The sequence below is a fragment of the Paramormyrops kingsleyae genome, chromosome 8 (assembly GCF_048594095.1).
Source record: "Paramormyrops kingsleyae isolate MSU_618 chromosome 8, PKINGS_0.4, whole genome shotgun sequence".
In the NCBI taxonomy this organism is placed as follows: Eukaryota; Metazoa; Chordata; class Actinopteri; order Osteoglossiformes; family Mormyridae; genus Paramormyrops; species Paramormyrops kingsleyae.
The window spans coordinates 18493890-18514594 of record NC_132804.1 but is presented as its reverse complement, the minus strand read 5'-3'; the positions used below and the strand labels follow the sequence as shown (position 1 = coordinate 18514594).

Sequence of the window (20705 nt, the reverse complement as noted above, 5' to 3'; positions counted from 1 at the left end):
GCAAATAACTTCCGTTGATGTATCCGTTCCCTTTGTGTCTGCTTTTCACCCTGCTTTCATCTCATGTTCATGCCCTTTATGCCTTCAACATCCCCAGAACAAAATGCCTCAGGTTCAGGCCCGAAAACTAAGGTTTGCTTAAAACACTATCTTAGGATGGAGGATTTTTTTTGTCTTCCAAGCTGTGTCTCAAAGCAAAAGTGTAAAAAGTCAAAATTTCAAAGACGCTCTAGATGCACTGTTGTAAAAAGCAGAAGTTACTATCTTTCAGATGCAAGACAGATTTTAAAAATGGATAAAACTCCTCAGATGCGGGGACGTTTAAATGAAAAACACCGTCACCATGCAGCTCGTGGCACGAAAGCAGCTGCCTCGGCGTGTTTTGCTCTAAATCACATCGCAGGCAAATAGCCTCAGGCTGAGAGTCAGCTGTCAGAAAAGGAGCAGTCTTAAAACAAAGCTGTGTAATTATGAGGGATAATATCAGTGCTTGCCCCCCCCCCCCCCCACACACACACACAAAAACCCCAGCCTGAGACACTTTTCAGATACTCTTCTTGCTCAAAGCAGAGGGCTAACTTCACACAAATTCTACTGTACAAACACATCTTACGTGGTGAAAACTCAAAACAACCCTCATTAGTCAGGTTTTATACATTTCTTGATGCACCTTATCTGTATGGGCCTTATCTGTATGGGCAACATTCTCCCACAGAAAGTATATTAAAGCTGTTAAAATATGTAAGCATGTTATGGTATGCTTATATGCTGCTTATGAATGTTCTATGAATGCATAATAAATGCATTGTGAAGGAGCAGTTAATGTAAAGTGTTACCAATTACGTTTATATTGCACAATGTACATTGCACCATGTCTACATACTGTCATGCAGTTATTCTCTGTGTATTGTGTTTGATTTGCATCTCTTCGCATAGCGAAACTGACTGCTTACTGTCCATGTGACGATCTTGAATTCTATAAGTAAAGTGAAGTGGTAAAGTTATTTGATAGTTATTTTGACAGTACTCCCAGTCCATCACTCCACCAAATCCAAAACTCCACACCACAAACGTGCATATCCGGATATTGAGTAAGAAAGCATTTCATATAAACTAGTAAGCAAACTAGGAAATTAATAGACATTAAGCTTAGTGTTTTTAAGTACTCCAGTATTCAGCACATATTTTGAACATATGAGCCAGAGCTGCCCTTCTTTTCTTAATCCTCTGCTCCCCTCTTGGCACCCAGAGACCAGTCTCACACCCACCCCTCCAACTTCAGAGTATCCAGTTACAAAATATCTGGTAAACTAGCTAATTACCCCATGCCACCTGTCCTTGTCTGGTCTCCTTGCACGTCTGCCCTCACAACACAGTCTCCCCAGCTTTCTCAAATTCCTCTGCTCCCGTGAGAGTCAGCCTTCAGCTGCAGCCTCTAAAGCCTGCGGTTTCAAAACAGCCTCCTTCAGATCGTGCAGCCTTACCCAGTTTCAACTCTGACAGTCGACACACATGATCTGGATGTTCTGACTCCATATTCTGCAGCGTAGCCAACCGATTTGGTTACAAGACACATCGGCAGCACTGGTAGCACTGACCACAGATTTTGTCCGCCCTCATCTTGTCTCACAGCTGGGTAGCAGCTACAAAATTAAAAGATGATGTCAAACCAAAATATACAAACAATAAAAGATCAGATTAGCGTGAGAGTGCAAACAAAAAAGCGCCGATGGAAGCGGCCAGTTTGGTGGGTGATCTATTAAAAATGGGCAAATTTATGAGCACAGATATAGTCAGTTTATTTAAATAATGACCGACCCAATTTACCAAGGGCAGTACAAAATAAGACATGCTTTTTTTAGCGTTAAATAATAATTCCATTTGCAATAAATTGCCTACCAAAACCTTAGCAGATCACGTTGAATGATTCATTTAAATGCTCTCCTCTCCCAAATTTTGCGATCTGAAAGGGAGCTCCTACGGATGCATATGCAATACAGCCAGTCACAAAATAAACTGTGTCAAATTCCTTTCCACCTCTAACATTTCACTGCGCATCTTTAGTGTATCCTGGCAATAGTATTTTAATGTCATAAGAGGGTTTGGCGCAAACCATTAGTAAATCAGGCCCAAAGTCTACATGTGAACTTAGTATAAAAGCACATCATATGGACAGGGCTGAAATTGGGTGGGTGCACAAATGCAATACACTCACAGGCAGGACAGTACACTCACAGACAGGACAGTACACTCACAGGCAGGACAGTACACTCACAGGTAGGACAGTACACTGACAAGCAAGACAGTACACTCACAGGCAGGACAGTACACTCACAGACAGGACAGTACACTCACAGGTAGGACAGTACACTGACAAGCAAGACAGTACACTCACAGGCAGGACAAAGGACCATGCCTCTGAGTCTCGTGCCTCTCGGACAGGTCCCTCTGCCAATCAGAGCTCACTCAGGGTACCAGCCAAGTCAACATTTTCCATGAAAAGCATCAGGGGCAGTTCAAAACACACACACAAGGCACTTGGCGTGCGGGTGATTTCCAGTGCAGATACGTAGTCGGGATTATTAATAGTCACGCATCTGCTCAGGTAAAGTTGGATTACTACATGTACAATATAATAATCTATACCACAAGTGTGTCTGCTGGGGTGTGGCATGAGTAAATGGTGTCCTGTAGTTGTATTCTGGGCATACAGCAACTCTGGATATAACGGACTTTGGATATAACGAACTGTGTTGCCAGGTCCCTTGAAGTCTGTTATAACTGGATTTTACTGTACAACTGAGACACATTGTTTTCTTCCCCCAGTCTAGAAAACCCATTGCAACGTGCTGTACTTTCTTTCCAGAACTTCAGAGCAAATATCATTTTAATCAGAGTCAACTGAAGTGGAAATATGCTGATCTAATTCAGGCAGACTTTCAAGCAGCCTTACACAATGCTGAGGCTTAGGCTCAGAGCCTGATTAGAGGCAGCGGAGGCTACAACCTATGCTGTTCACTGTGGGTACAGAAATAAATCACGATTCGCATGTTTGACCTCTAATGTCATCCTTTGGTTTTCAGAGTATGTGAAGGAAACTATTACTTCTCACAGCATTCAAAGCAAACAGCGGGTCCTCCTGATCAGACCAAAGGGATTGCAGTTATCCACTGAAAGAATGGAAATTAAGTTTTAAAAAATGTCAGGTACAGAACCACAAAGTCACTTCTAATTTGACAGTCGGTGATGACAGTTGTTGTGGCACAGATGGCTTTAAACAAAGAGCACAGCAATTGCAGTACTATAGGAACCCATTTTCCAGGACATTATCCCAGGTTATCAAGTGAGTTAGCAGGTAATATCGCCCCCTTCTGTCTGCCAAAGGGAGATTGTAATCTGTGTTTAAGAGGCAAGTGCATCTTAAACCCTTCAGAATACAGGGATTAACAGCAGACCTGTGCTAACAGCCCTTTCATGTGGATAATGCAGAGAGTAAGTTCTTATTCTTGCTTTCATGTTATCTAATCACCACTTTCTTTCACTTTAAATAAGGTACTTTTGAGTTTTTATATTGTATGTTTTTTTTCTTATCACTTTCTTAGTAGGGAGCTTCAGTTCTGAGGGCACTGAGATAGCACTGTGTCATTTATGTTTTTGCAAGAAATGCTGGGGTGAATTCTATCGTAAATATTTAGCAACAGATGTCAGGTTAAGATTCGGCTGGGAGAAGGACTTCAGTTTGTGCCATGTAATGCCAAGGAGCACCGTTTGTGTGCCTCTGAAAACACAGGCAGCAGTAGTACTTTGTACTTATATACTACACAGTAGTAACATAAAGAAACAGAAACACAATCTTTATGCTTAAGTTCTTCCAGCATATTCGTGCCTAATCAATGCTTTTTTTCTGCAAGGAAGATTTTATCTTGGACTGGGAGTTAAGCCAGTATTCAGAATTATGCATTGTGGTTAAGTGCCTTGTTGGCCGGTGGGGGGGGGCAGCGTATTCTTCACTACAAAAAAAAGGATTTTTGAAGGAATAAATGCTTTGCCTCAAATCTTAATAATTTTGGTAATGACATTAAAAATAAAGTGTCAATGGGGGTCATTTTTATACACTCCTCCCCCCTTAATCCCTACCCATAAATCATTTACATATCCTCACTTCCCCATTGCCTCCTCATATGTTATACATGATACTATTAAACTATTTTTTTGTGGTACAACTCACTGTGCGATTCAAACATGGTACAGATCCAACAGGAACCTCTCCAGGAAATATGGACGCCTCTTGAATAAGTTGGCATGTTCTTACTGCAAGCAAGGAAATCTTGATTTGAAGTCCAGTTTTGGCTGAGCTTCCAGATGCATAGTTTGGTTCCTATTAAATCCAAGGCATCTATACTGACAAGGTTCCTATATTTGAAAATCATGAGGAAAAATCTAGTTAAGGATTTCACTACCGAGGTTCGTTAATATGGATGTTCCTGAGAAGTGTCTCTTTTTGGGGAAAAATACAACGTTTCAAAAAACAGAGCAAGTTTCACCTTGGCATGTGCTTTACTGGGAACAAACATTAGCTGAAAGATTTAAATGCAACTAGAGGGTTTAAAGCACAGTTGTCCCAGCAATAACAACATTTCAGTGAAGAAAATCATCTATTTTACTACAGAAATTCTTTTCTGTCGGAAAGCCACAGGGAGAGGCAGAATGGTGCCAATGAAGACTCACAAAGGAGGACCAAAGGTATGAAGTACATCTACACAGAAAGTCAGCCATTATATGCTCTGCAGCTACAAAGCTCACACCAAGCTTTCTGCTACACTAATAATACAGGTATATTGACGCAAATGCCCCGGGGAACCGGATGAATGGCTGACCCTGTGTTTGTACCCTAAGTTTTGCTCTCGATCTTATATACCAGGGATAGGCAGCCCTGATACTTGAGTGCCGGTATCCTGCAGGTTTCCTGCCCTAGCTGATGAGTTACTATCTGCCTGAGATCAGCTGTGGTTCGTCAGAGACCAGGGAGGATAGAAATCCTGCTGGACGCTGGCCCTCCAAGATCAGGGCCGCCTACCCCTGGTATATACAGTATGTGTGTGCATGTCGGTGCCGCGTCCATGCAGAGACTTTTGTCTTATTGTCAGTGATCAAAAAAGGGGACTTTCGATTGTCCAGGCCAAAGGGGCAGGCGCTCAGCCCCCCGTGTTTGTTGTGTATCTCAAAGCAAGATGGGATATGCGAAAAGAAGCAATGAAATGGACCTGTACTCAGGTTTGTGAATATAGGGCACCATTTCATAATTTTATTGACTTCTTTTCACATTCAGGGTCATGAGCAGGACCCAGTGGGTTGGAGGCTTAGCAAGCAGCCGTTGTTACCATGGGGGACGTTTCAAACCTGGTTTAGCTTCCCAGTATTTATGACTTTTTACTCAGTCCAGACTTGATGGGGTCCATTTTCACTCCAGCTAAGATTAAAAAAAAATGTTTAAGCATTTGAGACTGCAAGTTACTGGAGCCAGGAGCACAAAGCCACGCAGAAGCCCCGTCTCTGTCTCAGCCAATCCGAGGCGGCGGGTGCCGTGGATGGAATCTGGCTGCGAGGCACTTCCTGGCGCTCAGCCTTACTGACAGAGGAGTCCACAGGACTCACCATGAGACACAGCATCGCCCCATGTCCTTCAAACCTGTTAGCACCTTATGGCTCTCATTCAGAGTCATAGCTAAAAATTCCAGCCCCCTGACCCCCCCGTCACCTTAGGCCTCCCACTTGAGTAGGCACTTTAATTCTGAAAAAATTTCAATAAAGATTTCAATCATTTTCTCACACATTTGTTGATCCTCTGCCCATCTTTGCTCCTCAAAGTCTCAGGCTTTCGTGGATCCTGCTTTTGTACCAAATCATGAGTACAATCACTGCAGAAATGGATGCATATTAACAAATGTAATGAAGCTGACTAGACAAAACATGAAACATCATCAGTTCATACTATCTGCAATTAAATTAAATTCAAGGTAAATTTCTGAATCACTGCATTTTAATTTGCATTTTCCATACCGTCCCAACTTTTTCTGATTTGGGGTTTGTACAGTATATAATTTGCCGACCGGGAGGGAGGGGTCCCCCTGGGTTGGGGTTCCTCTATAGTGCTGGGCTCCCTGAACCTGCCGGGGTATCCATGCCTCACTGACAGCCCCATGCTTTCCTGAGGGTGGATGACACGGTGACAGAGAAGGTCACCTGTGAGGCTTCACAGCACATATGGAGTCTGACTTAACCTACTGTCAGCATGAGCAAGGAGCCACACAAGAAGAGCTTCAGAATGCCGCGGAACACACGCCCCCCCAACGGGGACTGAGAGCACAGCGCCTCCATCCCCTTTATCCACAATGCAGACTGCAGAATGTCACATGAGCAGGCAGCGAACAGCAAGACGGCAGCCTCTTAATCAACCTTTTTTTCATTAACAAAGCATTCATGATGCCTTGAGAATCTTGGATGCATAATGGTTTTCTGATGAAGGATGCTGATCCTGCGTTTTCCTCTTTCCCACACGAACCCAGCATGTTGTTTATTGCTTCATTTCACTTATTTGTTTAGCTGCACAAACTTCCCTCCTGGGGCTCCGACCAGCATCTATTAATATGCAGTTCTTCCCTCTCCCCTACCTCAAGTCTTAACTGCTCAGCCATCTCTAACGTAATTTACTCATCTTTGTGGCACTTCCTTCTGTTATGAGGAAAGAAAAACAGTTGTTGTGGCAGTTCTGTATGTGACTCAGATCCCACGTAAGGAAAAACAATCCTGACTAACTGCCAGAGAAATAATACAGCAAGTTTCCACTTCCTGAGGTCAAATGAGGTTTTGCTATGGTCAGTATTCCTGGGGCTTTAGACCTTCATTCCAGTCTTGAATTTTTTCGTTTTCTATTTATTATGTCCTTTTTCTAAAGATTTTTTGATTTGGACATTTTTGTATTTATTATAAATGTTCCCTACAGGTTTACACGGTTCAACGTTTGTTTGCATGACAAAAATAGGACAGTTTATATAACTAAAATGTTATTAAGAAGCGATCCATGGCATGGACTTTCAAGGCATTTGTACTTGTATAAAGTGTCATTTATATCATATTTTCACTCCGATAAGCTAAAAGAGGATGTTCATTGAGATGCATTGTTGTATCAGCCTCCCTTTTTATATTTGCAGCAACGTGGAGTTGAACGTGGAGTTGATTTAAGTGAAGCCCATTTATTGCAGCATGAGGTGTAGATGTGATGGAAATAAATGGCTTAAATGAACCTTCTGCAGTGTCACCAATTTTGGTCAGCTGGCTGGCGTGCAATATTCCATTAGAGACTAGTCTGCACACACATGTACATGTATGTAACAGTTTTATTAACTTGTAAACAGTCTGTAGGGTTTGCAAACTACCCCAACATTTTAGATGTAGCTAATTTTAGATTTATAATGGAATAATATAAATTTTCCGTAAGATTTCTTGCGTCAGAAAGATTGAGTGTCACACCAGATGGGTGAGAGTTGACAACCCTGCTTCTGAAATTGCATAATATAACTCTGCAATGGGGCAGCACTAAGAGTGGTAGAGATTTTCACCTTTGTGCATCTTCTCTGTTCTCCCCAGGTTTTCCTGTCTGCATGTGTGGTGCAATGCCTCTCCATTTAATGCTGCTTGGGTATAGGGGCTGGTTTTGGATGCTACCTGAGCCTCCACATGTCCACTTCATACTGGTATTTCCCACTTTAGAAGGAAAGAAATTTAACAAGTGAGCAAGAAAATGAAGTTCTGCAAGCACAAAACAAAATGGCTCTGAAAACACCTTCTTAGGCTGCAAACACATTGTGCAATATATCTGGGAAAATGTGGTTTGTGCAGACAGTGAAACAATATGTAGGAACTCAAATCTATAATTTTACATCCAGCAATCAAGCCGTCCTGTTTTACAGAAAATTTGTGTAGCCGTTATGTGTTTCACAATAAGCTAACGCTGCAAAATTTCCCGTAAAAGCAATTCGCCGCAATACTGCCCTCTGGTGTTCATTCAACCAGTAAATGAGGTGAGGTGAGTAGTCATTGTTGACACACCACAGCACACAACGAAACTTGTCCTCTGCATTTAACCCATATGTGACGTTGTGACATAGGAGGGGGCAGCTAATTCAGCGCCCGGGGAGCAGTGCTTGGGGGAGGAACCTAGCTTAGGGTACCTCAGTGATACCTTGTGGGTTGGGGATTCAAACCAGCAATCTTTCGATTACAAGTGTGCCTTGAACACTTGAACAAATGAACATTTCTTTCTTTTCCATCTATCCATCTTCTAATCTAGTATAATGACTCCAGACTTATTATGATCCAGCACCACAATAGCAGCTCTGGAAGTGGAAGGCTGGGCCTCTAATATAAAGGATTATGACATTTTTGTAAAGCAGTCTTTTTTTAATCAAATGTCTATACGATTAAAAAATATCATTTGAGACAGTTCACTGGGGCAGGTGTTACTGCTCGCACACTTATGGCAGAGTGTCACATTTTGATCTATCCAGTGTAGGCCTACTGGATTATACCAGACACCAGTCTGGAAACTTACACATCGAGGCTGAGAACCAGCATCACGTCTCTCTGAGCAGTGGAAATTTAATCAAGAAACAGGAAGAAACTTCGGAAGGATAAACAAAACCACATTTTGTGCGGCTTAATAATTCTGACCAAAGACTTGGTGACTTCAGATCAGATTTCTTTTCAAAAACAGTATTGAAAGGGCTAATAGGCAAGATTCTTATTCAGGAGAATCAGAGATGCCAATGCAACCCCAGGTAATTAAATTAAACTCAGTATAAAGTTTAAACCATTGCTATCTCACTCATTAAGACACAATGCAACCTGTAAAACAATGTGGTAGGTTTAAAGAGACATTTAATTTGATTTTTAAGCTATTTGTTTCTTTATTTGTTTATTTACTTTTGGTACCGTGTGAACGACATTTTCATACAGTAAGGCAAGAACCTTCAAGGACCTTGTCGATGGATTGTGTGCTGAATCAGGTCACCTTTTTGGAGAAAGATAATCAGGCATTCATGTTATAGTCAAAGAAGCAAAAACAACTTTACAAATGAGTTTCAGAGCCACTGCAGAACCACACAGAGAGTGGCTATGAAGACCTCTTCAGGAGGTGCCATATGCTTTGGTCAAATGACTGTTACTTAATAATATGTAGGTCTAGGTGTATTTGTACAACACACTTTGCAAAGATATCATTAAATTTAATCTTAGTGACTTTAACAGTTTTAAAATCGCTTCAAAAAATCCCAGTCATCCAAAGTCATAACTCCTCAGTTCTGACATGGAAACCTGCATGATCTCCATCCATCCATTTTCTTTACCCGATTGGTGCTGCACCATTACTGCGACTTTTCTACCTACGCCACAAAGGTGTGGTGCAGTCACACGCATTCGAACGTTTTTAAAGGACATTTCTCATAGAAATTTTTGCTTCTTTGTGAACATCACTGACTCTTCACACCCCAACACAGTGAGATGTAATAGTATTTACAATTCAAACAGCGCACATAAAACATTTTAACAGTCAGCAAACAGAGAAAAAGGCACAATGTAAAAGACAGAGATTTTTACTTTAAAAAAAGAAAAAATATATATGTATAAGAATAATTATATACATAATGAAAAACAGCAAGGTTTTATATTTTGCATTTAGAAATATCCCATAGTGGTATGAATTTTTAAAATATTTTCACACAAACAGTTTTAGGCTTTACATTAATTTATGGAAATGACATTTTGGCTTGCATCTGTACTTACAGAAGACGCATTATGACAACACATTCAGACCATTGTAAACTTCTAAGAACATCAGTTTAAGATATTTTATAATAGCTTATTGCAACAAAACACAATGAAAGTCATACACTATTTTTATTCTCAAAAGGTTGCACTAACATTTTTAAATGAAGTGAAGATCACGCTTATTGTATGTCATCTAGACCAGCAATGCTCCTCATTACATTATAAGAACCTGAACATAATTATTTTGCAAGCAATAATAAAATAAACCAAATAAAATGTTTCTTAACAATTACTATGAAGACGTACACTGAGGAAATGGTAAGTCGGGTTACCAAAGCAAAAATAAAAATAAAAATGAATGAAAAAGATCATAGTAATAACTCCATAAATGACGACTGTTCACTGCCAAGGTAGCCAGTTTAAGCTCCCTTATTACATTATCTACCAGAATTTTTACTTTATCAATTATGTGTTCAGTTTAACAACACATGCATATGTGTATTGACCATAGGCAGTGGATTCAAATATCGGGTCAGTTGTTGAGGCTCATACACCTGCATTGCTCATGAAACATACCACCAAAATGATTTTTAAATGCCAACCTGTCTTGAAGGTTCTTGGGTCCCAAAGACCCAGACTACAAGGATAACCTCTCTTTTGGTAGGTCTACTTAGGCATCATTGCAGTACAGACCTGCGGATTTCTGAGAGCAATCCCTCAGATTTCATAGTTATCTTCTTTTACCTCTCCTAAAAGATGGGGATATTGATTAGCACGATCTTGAGTTAATGTTAATCATTATTTCTGATATAATAATTCAATACATATTTTCCATTAAGTTTTGCAATTGTTATTGGCGAAAAATACATTGCAACATAATGACGGAAGAATATTTCAAGAGAGAAATAAATCACAGATTCATGTTTGAACATCTATACAGTTGCCAACTACGCAATTTTTTTAAAATGTATAAAACCGTATCACAGAAAAAATTGCACCTGCTTACACTCAATGACAGTTTTTCAAATGAAGTTTTATTCTGTGCTGGATTAAAATTACCTCAACTTTGTCAATCACTCATTACAGTAACTGGAAACAGTCCAGAAGGCAGGTAGACTTTCCTTATTTAGTTATTAGCACAAGGGATCAGAAAAAAACGCAGTGTGGACCCGAAACAACACCGGGCGTTTTTAATCATAAATAAATGTGTGAAAAATGCCTACTTTCTTCAGGTTATTGTAAGATGTAAATTTCACCATTTTCTTTAGTCCAGTAACTGTACTACAAATATCACTTTTAAATTGTCATTAAGTCTTATAAACCTCTTTTGAATTCCATAACATTATGTCAAGAATGTTACTTAAAATCGCACAATTCATATTACCAGTTTTTTGTTTGAGATAGAATTTAACTTAACAAACAAATAATTTTGTTCTTAAGCATTGCATAAAACAATGGATGTCACTGTGCATTTAGGTAAAATGGATTGTGAAGTTGTGAAGTTTTCAACTGTGACAAAGTCCTTTTTAGGGGAATTCTGTACATAATTATGTGGGGTTAGCAGTCACAAACACGAAAATATATTGAGTAAACAAGGACATTATTTTAGTACCTTTACCATGCCAACATCGCATAGTACATGGAAAAAATCGGCAAGTATTCCCAGGATTTATATGTTTATCAGAGCTTGTCAGAAGATTGGAAATTGCACACACCTCTTTTCAGTCTTATAATTGACACTTTTTAATACTGTGTTTGTCACACAATAAATATGCATGCTGTTAAGTGGACTGGGGTTTATATCACAACGTGACGTAAGACTGATGACTCCTCTGAGGAATCTACAGAAGTCACTGTGCCTATGAATTGAGTTGGTGCATTTGGGGCTGAAGACCTAAATGAATCTGAACAAGCCCCCAATGATTGATTTAGCTCAGATATCTCAACAACCATGATCTCAGTTTGAGAACCTAATGATCATTCTCCACTGTCAAGGACACCTAAAGACAGTGGATGTATTTGTACTTTAAATAGGATAATCCCTCTATTGATTTGTTCCTACCCAAGGAAAACCCAATTATTATAACTAAGGTTGGCAACCAGCTTTATTGGGTTACTGTGCAAAACAATGCAAAATGTCAGGTCCCTAAACCTCAGAATGCATCACATTTTCAGGAGGTAAACTTTCCAACTCTTGAAAGAACACTGGGTGGAGAGGAGGGCCGTTTTCACTTCCCAGGTTGCCTCCCAAAAGCGGGAGCCTGGGACTCTCGTTAAAATCCTGTCGGAGGCTCGCCTGTCCCTGGTCATCTCCATCAACAGCCTTGCCCACCACCTCCTGCTCATTACGCTGTTCTACATGGAGGTCAGAGACAACCAAAGTGGATGGCTCCCCAATGCCCATTTGGTAGTAGACCATAGTGGGGGACTCATTCATGAAGGCTGAGGCACATGCCTGAGTCTCCGTAAAACAGAGTACAGAGGCATCGGATGGAAAAGCCTCCTGGATGTCAACTGGTCCCGCCCCCTGGTCCTCCTGCCCATCCACGAGGGGCTGGGCTACCAAGCATAGTCTTTGGTTGACACCGCTGCTCTCATCCTCCTCCTGCTCCCTCTTCCTTTCCAGCTCCTCAGCGCTTTGAAGGTGCAGAACTGCTGTTTTGTTCTCCAGCGCCAGGGTGTCCCGCTGGACCTCGTGATCTGCCACCGTGACCGCTTCCTCTGTGCCCCCTACAGGCACAAGGTGGGACTGCAGTCCTCCTTCAACAGCAGATGCACGACAGTGGGCAGGCGATACACTGAGCTCCTCACAGCCCCCTCCCATGCCCACGCTCAGCTGCGTTTTCTTCATCGAGGACTGGGGGCAGTGGGGGTATGCAAAAGGGGGGCTGCTTGCATAGCCGTCACATGAATTCCAGCAGGGGAAAGCTGTCTGGCTCAGCTGGACATGTCACAGACATCGGGGGAGGGGGTGCTGACATGAGTACCTTCCACATTTGTGAAAAATTCACTATAGTGAAAATTTACCTGATCTGAGGCCTAATCTCACGTAGCAGATAACAGCAGTCAGGCTACAGGTCCGTTTGTTAAAAACAGGCTCACACACATACGTTACACTTCTTTCACCTAGCCTTAGGCTGACTTGGGGCAAATCAGGGTTAATGTGGTGTCCTTTCTAACGCACATCAACACTAATGGAACTGAATTTAGTCACAATTATAAAGCGAATGCATCAGGATAGTATAAACTTTGGAGAATAAGTGCTGCTTAAGAATGAAAAAGGGAAGCTTTGCTGATTTGCAATGTGAGCATAAGACCTCATATTGTGTGAATTTGTACTGAACAGTAATGGGCACAGACTGAAGGCTAAATAACCTTCCGAAAGTCCTACCCATTCCCTACCCCTGACCACAGCCCTGTCTCTGCCCACATCTCCACCCCTGACCACAGCCCTGTCTCTGCCCACATCTCCACCCCTGACCACAGCCCTGTCTCTGCCCACATCTCCACCCCTCACCTGGCATGTGACACCTGTCTGGTTGCAGCCGCAGTCATCACGTGACCACACACTGGACCCAGCTCGCAGGAGGAAGTGCTCATCTGCTTCTGCACCCTCCTCATCCATGTCCTTTCTCGATACGACTTCAGCAGTCAAGGGGTCGACCTCAGCACTGTTCCGCATCAGCTGGTTATGAAAGAGGCACAATCAGTGAGAATAATGGCTCCAACCAAGAGTGACAGGCAGACTGGAGGCCTGCTTTCTGAACCTGGATCAATAGTGGCCAATCTTGGTCAGTCAGTGATTCTGTCCTACATTAGTGCTATTCAGTACTGGACTAGAGTTACTGGTTCAGCCCAGAAGGAACTACCAGATTCAACTAATCATCTGGACCAAACCATTTCAATACTTGAATGGATCAAAGAAGGATCATAACTGTCAGGACATGACTTCAACACAGCAATCAGAAGCTGAGTTGGAACATGACTCATCATGCCGTGCAGTTGTCAAGGAGCAGGGTTGGCTGATTCTGACCTAAACATACGATCCCAGTGTCCACATCCCCACTTGTTACAGCTTAGACCCCACCTTCTTCCTGCAGGCACGGAGCTTTCCTTGCCGCAGGTGGGGGCGCAGCAGACGCCGGTGGACGTCGTCCCGCTCACAAGTGATCTCGCCCAATGTGTAGTGGCGGATGGCGCTGTGGCGAGGGGCCATGCTTAGATGGCGCCCGCCTTGGCTGGGCATGCTGGTGACACCCCGACGCCTGGAGAAGTAGTACACGGTGACTGCGTCGAAGCGAACGCTCTTCCGGCTGGGAGGCAACCGGGGTTGCCGGAGGATAGAAGCAGCTGGTTGGGGAAGGAAGATGGGGGGGGGGTGACAGAGATATGAACGGGAGGAGGGAAGGACAAAATGGGAAATACAGCTGATTCTCGATCATTATGGGGGGAGGGGTCAAATATACTGTACAATATAAGATACAATAGCATTCACATCTAACTAAACCTCGATTGTAGCAGTGCAACCGGTTTGTTTTGGTTCTTGCTGGATGCTGCACACCTGGCAAAATACATCCAGTCACGTCCACTGCGTCTGCTCCGGACGTCTCTCGATCGATTTTATGGGGGGGCTCTTATAGGACCTCAGAAGTAAGTACAATTGGACGTTACTCGATAGGACGCAAGGCGATGGATGTGCATAAATACAAAACGGCAACTGGTGTACAGGTTAAGGACTTAGATCTGAAGAGACTATCTGCAGCAAGAGCTTCATGCAAGGCACTAAACTTCAACGACCTTGATAAAACACCCAGCTGTATGACAGTTATCAACATGCATCATTAGTTAAACACCTACAGTTAGAAACAAAGATGGAAAATAAAACAGCTACACTAGGCATTGTGCTGCTAGGTCCAACCACAACTATTTGACATTTGCAGCTGTCTTGGGGGAAAAAATATGAATCATTTTTATTTACATATTTAATTCCATATGACATTTGGCACCCGAAAAACACTTTAGCTAAACGCCAACAAGGAGTTTATGGTCGATCCCAGCTCCTAACAAACACCGTGCAAGCATTAGTGTGAAAACTGAGTCTCCGTCATCAGTCTGAAAAGTAGGATTTGTGCTGCCAACCACTACAAGGGGACAAGGGCACCTTTATAAAGGCTTAGTGCAAACGGCCTTAAGATGATCAATAATGTGTCCGTGATAAACAGCTGGATTTGTTCTGCAGAGGCTATGCCTGATTCTTGTGGGATCTTCCTGTCTTCTCGCAGAACAAGCTCACTTTAAACAATGCTAGGAACTCCTACAATTAAATATAAAATCTGTTAGCTTAGAGGTCCTCTGTCACTGATTGTTATTAGGTTGTGCTGTAATTAAACACAGGCCTATCGGTTGCTTCGTTGACAGAGTAAACTATTCCCCCCTACCTAACTGACTGCCGCCCTTTGCACGGCACTCACGCGTGAGGGAGGGGGCAGAGGGCGGGTTGAGGCTGTCACAGCTGTCAGCACTGTCACTGCTGAAGACGTCGTCGTCCAAGGTGCTGGGGGGGGGGCAAGGCAAGCCACTATCCATCTCTCCAAACTGGCTCTGCAGCCCGAATGCTGTTGGGGAGTCCATGTCACCTGGTCTGTGGGGAGGGGGGGTGGGTGCTGATGGACACCGGATAGACAGTCAGCACAATAAAACGTGAAGGAATCAGCTTGTCAGGATGCCAAGCTCCATGTCAAGTGGTATTTTCAAGTTCATTTTTGACCTAAAACCTTTTGCAGAAATTCCCCTTTATGTTTAAGACCTACATATTTAATCAATTGAACAGAATAGTCATAATTTAAAAGGAACCGTTTCCACTGCTAGATTTCCTCTGTTGTGTAAAATTTACACTATACTAACACTAAATGTGATAATCCCAATTCGTACTGCTTAAGAAGTCTTATAATTGCTATTCATATTAAGAATGTTTTTTTAAGAAGCATTTATGCCATACTGACATTAAATGTGCGTTCTACAAAGCTAGTGTTGGAATTTTAGGCTAGTTTTCATGCTAATATTTAGTCTTTTAATCACTAGTTATGCTGTCCAACCATGTATGTTCCATATTTACAAAAAAGATGCTCAAAGAACCAATGTCTGTAAGATTCAATGTCTTAGATCAAAGCTTATCTTGCTGGTTTGATTAGTGTAATCAAGTTCATCACTAATGAGGCAATTAACTGGAATGGTTTATGATTACAGCATGTCGTGTTTCTAAAATGCTCAAAGAAAACATCAAAGTTACACTGTTTCCAGCTAAATCACCAGGACAAAAAAATCATGTTCATAACAGTAACAGAGCTGCTGCCTGTCCCATTTTTTTCCACAAACCTCTTTCTGCTGCAAGGAGACATGCTGACAGACGTGGTATAGCAGCTTTAAAAGAAGTGAGGCTGTACTGGAAATAAAAAAGGAATTTCAAAATTTTAATATGAGTTGCTCTGAAATAATAGCACTGAATATTTGTAAGGGGGTCACAAATGCATCTGTATATTCAGATGATAAATGAGGTAATTAGCCTGTCAGCATGATGCCTTTAATCTATTATTTTTTATTAGTAAAACGTTAAACATGTTGTTGGCACAAACAATGTCCTGGCTCTTCAGCTAATTAGGCCCAGAAGTAAATAAATAAAACTGATGAACTTCCTAAGAAGAAATCAAATCCAAATCAATTACAATGCATATGGTTTGTCTTAAAACGTATTCAAATGATACTGGAAGTCATTACTTGAGTAGCCTGAAATGCCCCTGAATCAATACTATTTATTTTAATATTTATTCTCCTGGGTGACTGTATGGAAATGAAAAGGCGTAGCAGTTAGGCTGGGTGCTCACACTCATGGAGGCCTGTGTTCCATGGCTCTGCATGTGGGGGGTCTGCATGCCCTCCGCACCCATGGCTCTGCATGTGGGGGGTCTGCATGCCCTCCGCACCCATGGCTCTGCATGTGGGGGCTCTGCATGCCCTCAGCACCCATGGCTCTGCATGTGGGGGCTCTGCATGCCCTCAGCACCCATAGCTCTGCATGTGGGGGTCTGCATTCCCTCCACACCCATGGCCCTGCATTAGGGAGGTCTGCATGCCCTCCTCACCAATGGCTCTGCATGTGGGGGGTATGCATGCCCTCCTCACCCATGGCTCTGCATGTGGGGGGTCTGCATGCCCTCTGCACCCATGGCTCTGCATGTGGGGGGTCTGCATGCCCTCCACACCCATGGCCCTGCATTAGGGAGGTCTGCATGCCCTCCTCACCAATGGCTCTGCATGTGGGGGGTTTGCATGCCCTCCTCACCCATGGCTCTGCAATTGGGGGGTCTGCATGCCCTCTGCACCCATGGCTCTGCATGTGGGGGGTCTGCATGCCCTCCACACCCATGGCCCTGCATTAGGGAGGTCTGCATGCCCTCCTCACCAATGGCTCTGCATGTGGGGGGTTTGCATGCCCTCCTCGCCCATGGCTCTGCATGTGGGGGGTCTGCATGCCCTCCGCACCCATGGCTCTGCATGTGGGGGGTCTGCATGCCCTCCTCACCCATGGCTCTGCATGTGGGGGCTCTGCATGCCCTCCGCACCCATGGCTCTGCATGTGGGGGCTCTGCATGCCCTCCTCACCCATGGCTCATTTCTCTTCTACTGAAGTACAAGACCCAGTGAAGTCAAATTTGATGGATGATTAGAAATAAGAACATTAACCAAGGAAAATGGTGGCATACAGACTGACATTGTTTCAGCTCCCAGAGGCTCTTAGACTCCCTAGGTGACCTCTCTGGATGTACTTTCATTGTAATTCTTCTTCCATCACTCTCTCCACATAGTGTAAAAATTCTATTAAGATTGTGAGCTCAAGTAAGGAAAAAAAAAAACTGTTACCATGGAAACTGGCAAACGAACATTTACAGCAACCTTGTAACAAATGTCCTTTTGCTCCACTACAGAGTGGAGTTTTTCAGTTTTCAATGTCACTTCTTTGAAACAGAGACAGGTCTTTATAAAATCATAACTCAGAAAGACCTTGAAAATGAACAAAGAGACTTCCAAAACACTTTGACCTTTACGCGTACTTAGTGCACTTTTTGCATTATTAAGGGTCCACGCACCAGCAGTGCTGGATCTCTATTGTTTTTGTACTTATTATTATTTATTTATTTATTTTCCAGTATAATCAGTATTACATGGTATAATCCTGCATCTGTTCATAATCAGAGTTGGTATCAGTTTTATCATTACTAATCTCCTATCTACCTTTATCATTACTAATGTCTATACCCAAATCTCAACTGACATGCTGATGATACCCTTAATCACATAATGTTATTTTATTATGTTGATGTTGACACTGAATCAGACTTGTCAGCTACGTAGATCAATATGTGAAGTGACATCAGAATTCCTCTTCAGCTTTTCATTGGCTAGCAATCACCATTGTAAATAAATGTTTTTACAGAATTCCCACCCCCTGATCTGAACCCAAAACACTCCGTAACAGACCCATATTCGCTCCCAGTACTGTCTGGGATTGTCTGGGTTACTGGTCTCATAGTCGAAAATGTCTATGAAGATCAAAGTCATCAGCTGGTGATGAAACGGGGCGACCTGAAAACTTGCTTCCTCACTCAAGAACCCTCACCTCCTTCCAGTACATAAAATCCAAATTGGAGTCGTCATTAGTATATAAGGAGAAATCCAACACAGCAACATAAGAATACAGATTCCCAAGTCCACATACAGCTATCAGAAAGACAAAGACGTCATGAATGTAAAGTTAGCCTTCATGCGCTCCTCTTTAAGTCAGCACCATATGGCATGACTGCTGCCTCCCTTCACAACTGATTCTCAGTTTCACAGATTCATCCACTTTTCAACTGCTTATCTAGTACAGGGTCATGGGGAGTCTGGATCCTATCCCAGCAGCGTTAGGCACTGAGCAGGAGAATGCTCTGAATGGGATGCCAGTCCACAACTGGGGACAATGGATGCCAGTTCACTTAAGTGCATGTCTTTGGGCTGCAGGAGAAACCTAGAGGACACTACTGCAACATGGGAAGGACATGCAAATTTTTCATGCACAAAGTCCAAGCAAGATTCAAATTTCCAACCCCAGAGGTGCGTGACGGCAGTGTAAACCACTGAGCTACTCTGCTACCCTTAAAAACCATGCAAAAACAAACAAACAAACAAATATTACACTTTCATAGTTTCACTTCTGCATATTTGCCGTTTCACTAACTATGTATACGGCAAAATATTATTCGGTGTTCCAGTGTCAACTGACATAATGTTGTGCACCCCAGCCGCAATAATGTATGACTAAAATAAGCAATAAAAGTGCTCAATAAGTGTCCATTACTTGTGTGCAAAATTTGTAGCGACAGCATGAGCCCACAATGAATGGGAATGAAGATGATCCTCATCTCAGACAGTGAAATATTGCTCACTGACATCTGCCATCTTAATGGGAAGATGACATTCACAGGTAACCCAGCATATTCTAACTGAAATGAACTACAAGCCACTTTCAGATACCATCTACTGCTCTGACTCCATGCCAGTCCTAACAAGAACCCTAAGTTAAATTCCTTGACAAATATGCTACACTCTTTACCTCGTTATGTTTGGTGCTTTACAGTATGTGTACATGCACTGTACACATAATGGGCATGGAAGAAATCTAGATGTTAAGGTTTTGACTAAGTTCCAGTTTATTCACGAAAGCTTCTTTTTGTTGGGCAGGCTAAACATATCTAAAGGCTGGGTCTATAAAATGGTCACTTTAATTGCCCTTAATCATTTTAAATGCCTGAACTTTAGAGTCATTACTTCTGTAATTTTGGAGCAAACCCTTTTCCAGGGAAAGGGCGTCAAACACGGACAAAAAGCAGGATGGCGAGATTACATAAAGCAAATGTCCAGTGAATCTCCAAAGAGCTAAATCAACCTTTGGCAAGATATGCTGAAAAGGCCACTCAAATATGCATTTCAACTTTCTTCCAGCAACTTTGGCACCTCAAAGATGGCAGCGAGGTTGTGCAAGCATCTAAAAATTCTCTGAGGGAGTCAGCTCCATTCCAAAGGGGCTTTGAAGTCTATGGAGGACAGAGACAGCGATGAAACACATCTTTAAGGGATCTGCATGTCTCGTTGTCACTCTGAGTCTGTTACCGAATTATTAAAAAAAAATGTGCAAATGCTATTTTGAGAATGATGGATACATTTAGAAACAGAATATCATACTGGTATTTTGTTACTGTTTTTTTACTCCACAATATTGCTTGACTCTGCTATCAGAAATATGCTCGCCTTAACTACACTATTTTAAACCCTCCGAGAGAAGTGCTGAGAAAATTCATGTCAAAACACGACACTGTCAATTTACAGCTGCTGAATTTGTAAATGGATTTCAGGATGATTTCTTCTCATAACCTGTTTGGTATAAACCACAAACTATAACAATAGCTTTTTTCATCTCTTTTTTCCTCTGTCAAATAGTTGTATGTAATCTCACGCTTGTCCCCCTCTAAGATGGAGTTCCTTAAATAGACTTCGAACAGAATAGTCATGTTTGTGATACCCTTGGTAAATTTATTATTACTTTTATTTCGGTGTGGTTTATCATTGTAGTCTCCTCTCTTATCAAAGTAAATGAAACATGATAAAATCAAGGAGTTACCTTCATCGAGTCCGAGGGAACAATGCAAACACGTAAGTTCTCTTGACTTTATCCACAGAAAGATAGTCTCGTGTGTTTTTAGACATTATTATTTAATGTTATGATCGATCTATAATTTTATCAATTGTCCCACCCAGTTTCTAAGGCTTGGCAATTGTTTTCTGAG

The 20705-nt window shown here is 42.2% G+C and overlaps 1 protein-coding gene across 1 annotated transcript; it reads right to left on the bottom strand.

Annotated features, from left to right (window-relative positions):
• Positions 1 to 11912: 11912 nt before the first annotated feature.
• Positions 11913 to 17152, bottom strand: LOC111854292 (cysteine/serine-rich nuclear protein 2-like). The gene is made up of 6 exons (XM_072715397.1): positions 16707 to 17152; positions 16201 to 16267; positions 15264 to 15488; positions 13913 to 14175; positions 13343 to 13510; positions 11913 to 12766 (listed from the first exon to the last, which is right to left on the bottom strand). The coding sequence occupies exons 1-6, from the start codon at positions 16767 to 16769 to the stop codon at positions 11972 to 11974; spliced, it is 1581 nt and encodes a 526-aa protein (XP_072571498.1). The 5' UTR covers positions 16770 to 17152; the 3' UTR covers positions 11913 to 11971.
• Between the last annotated feature and the right edge of the window lie 3553 nt (positions 17153 to 20705).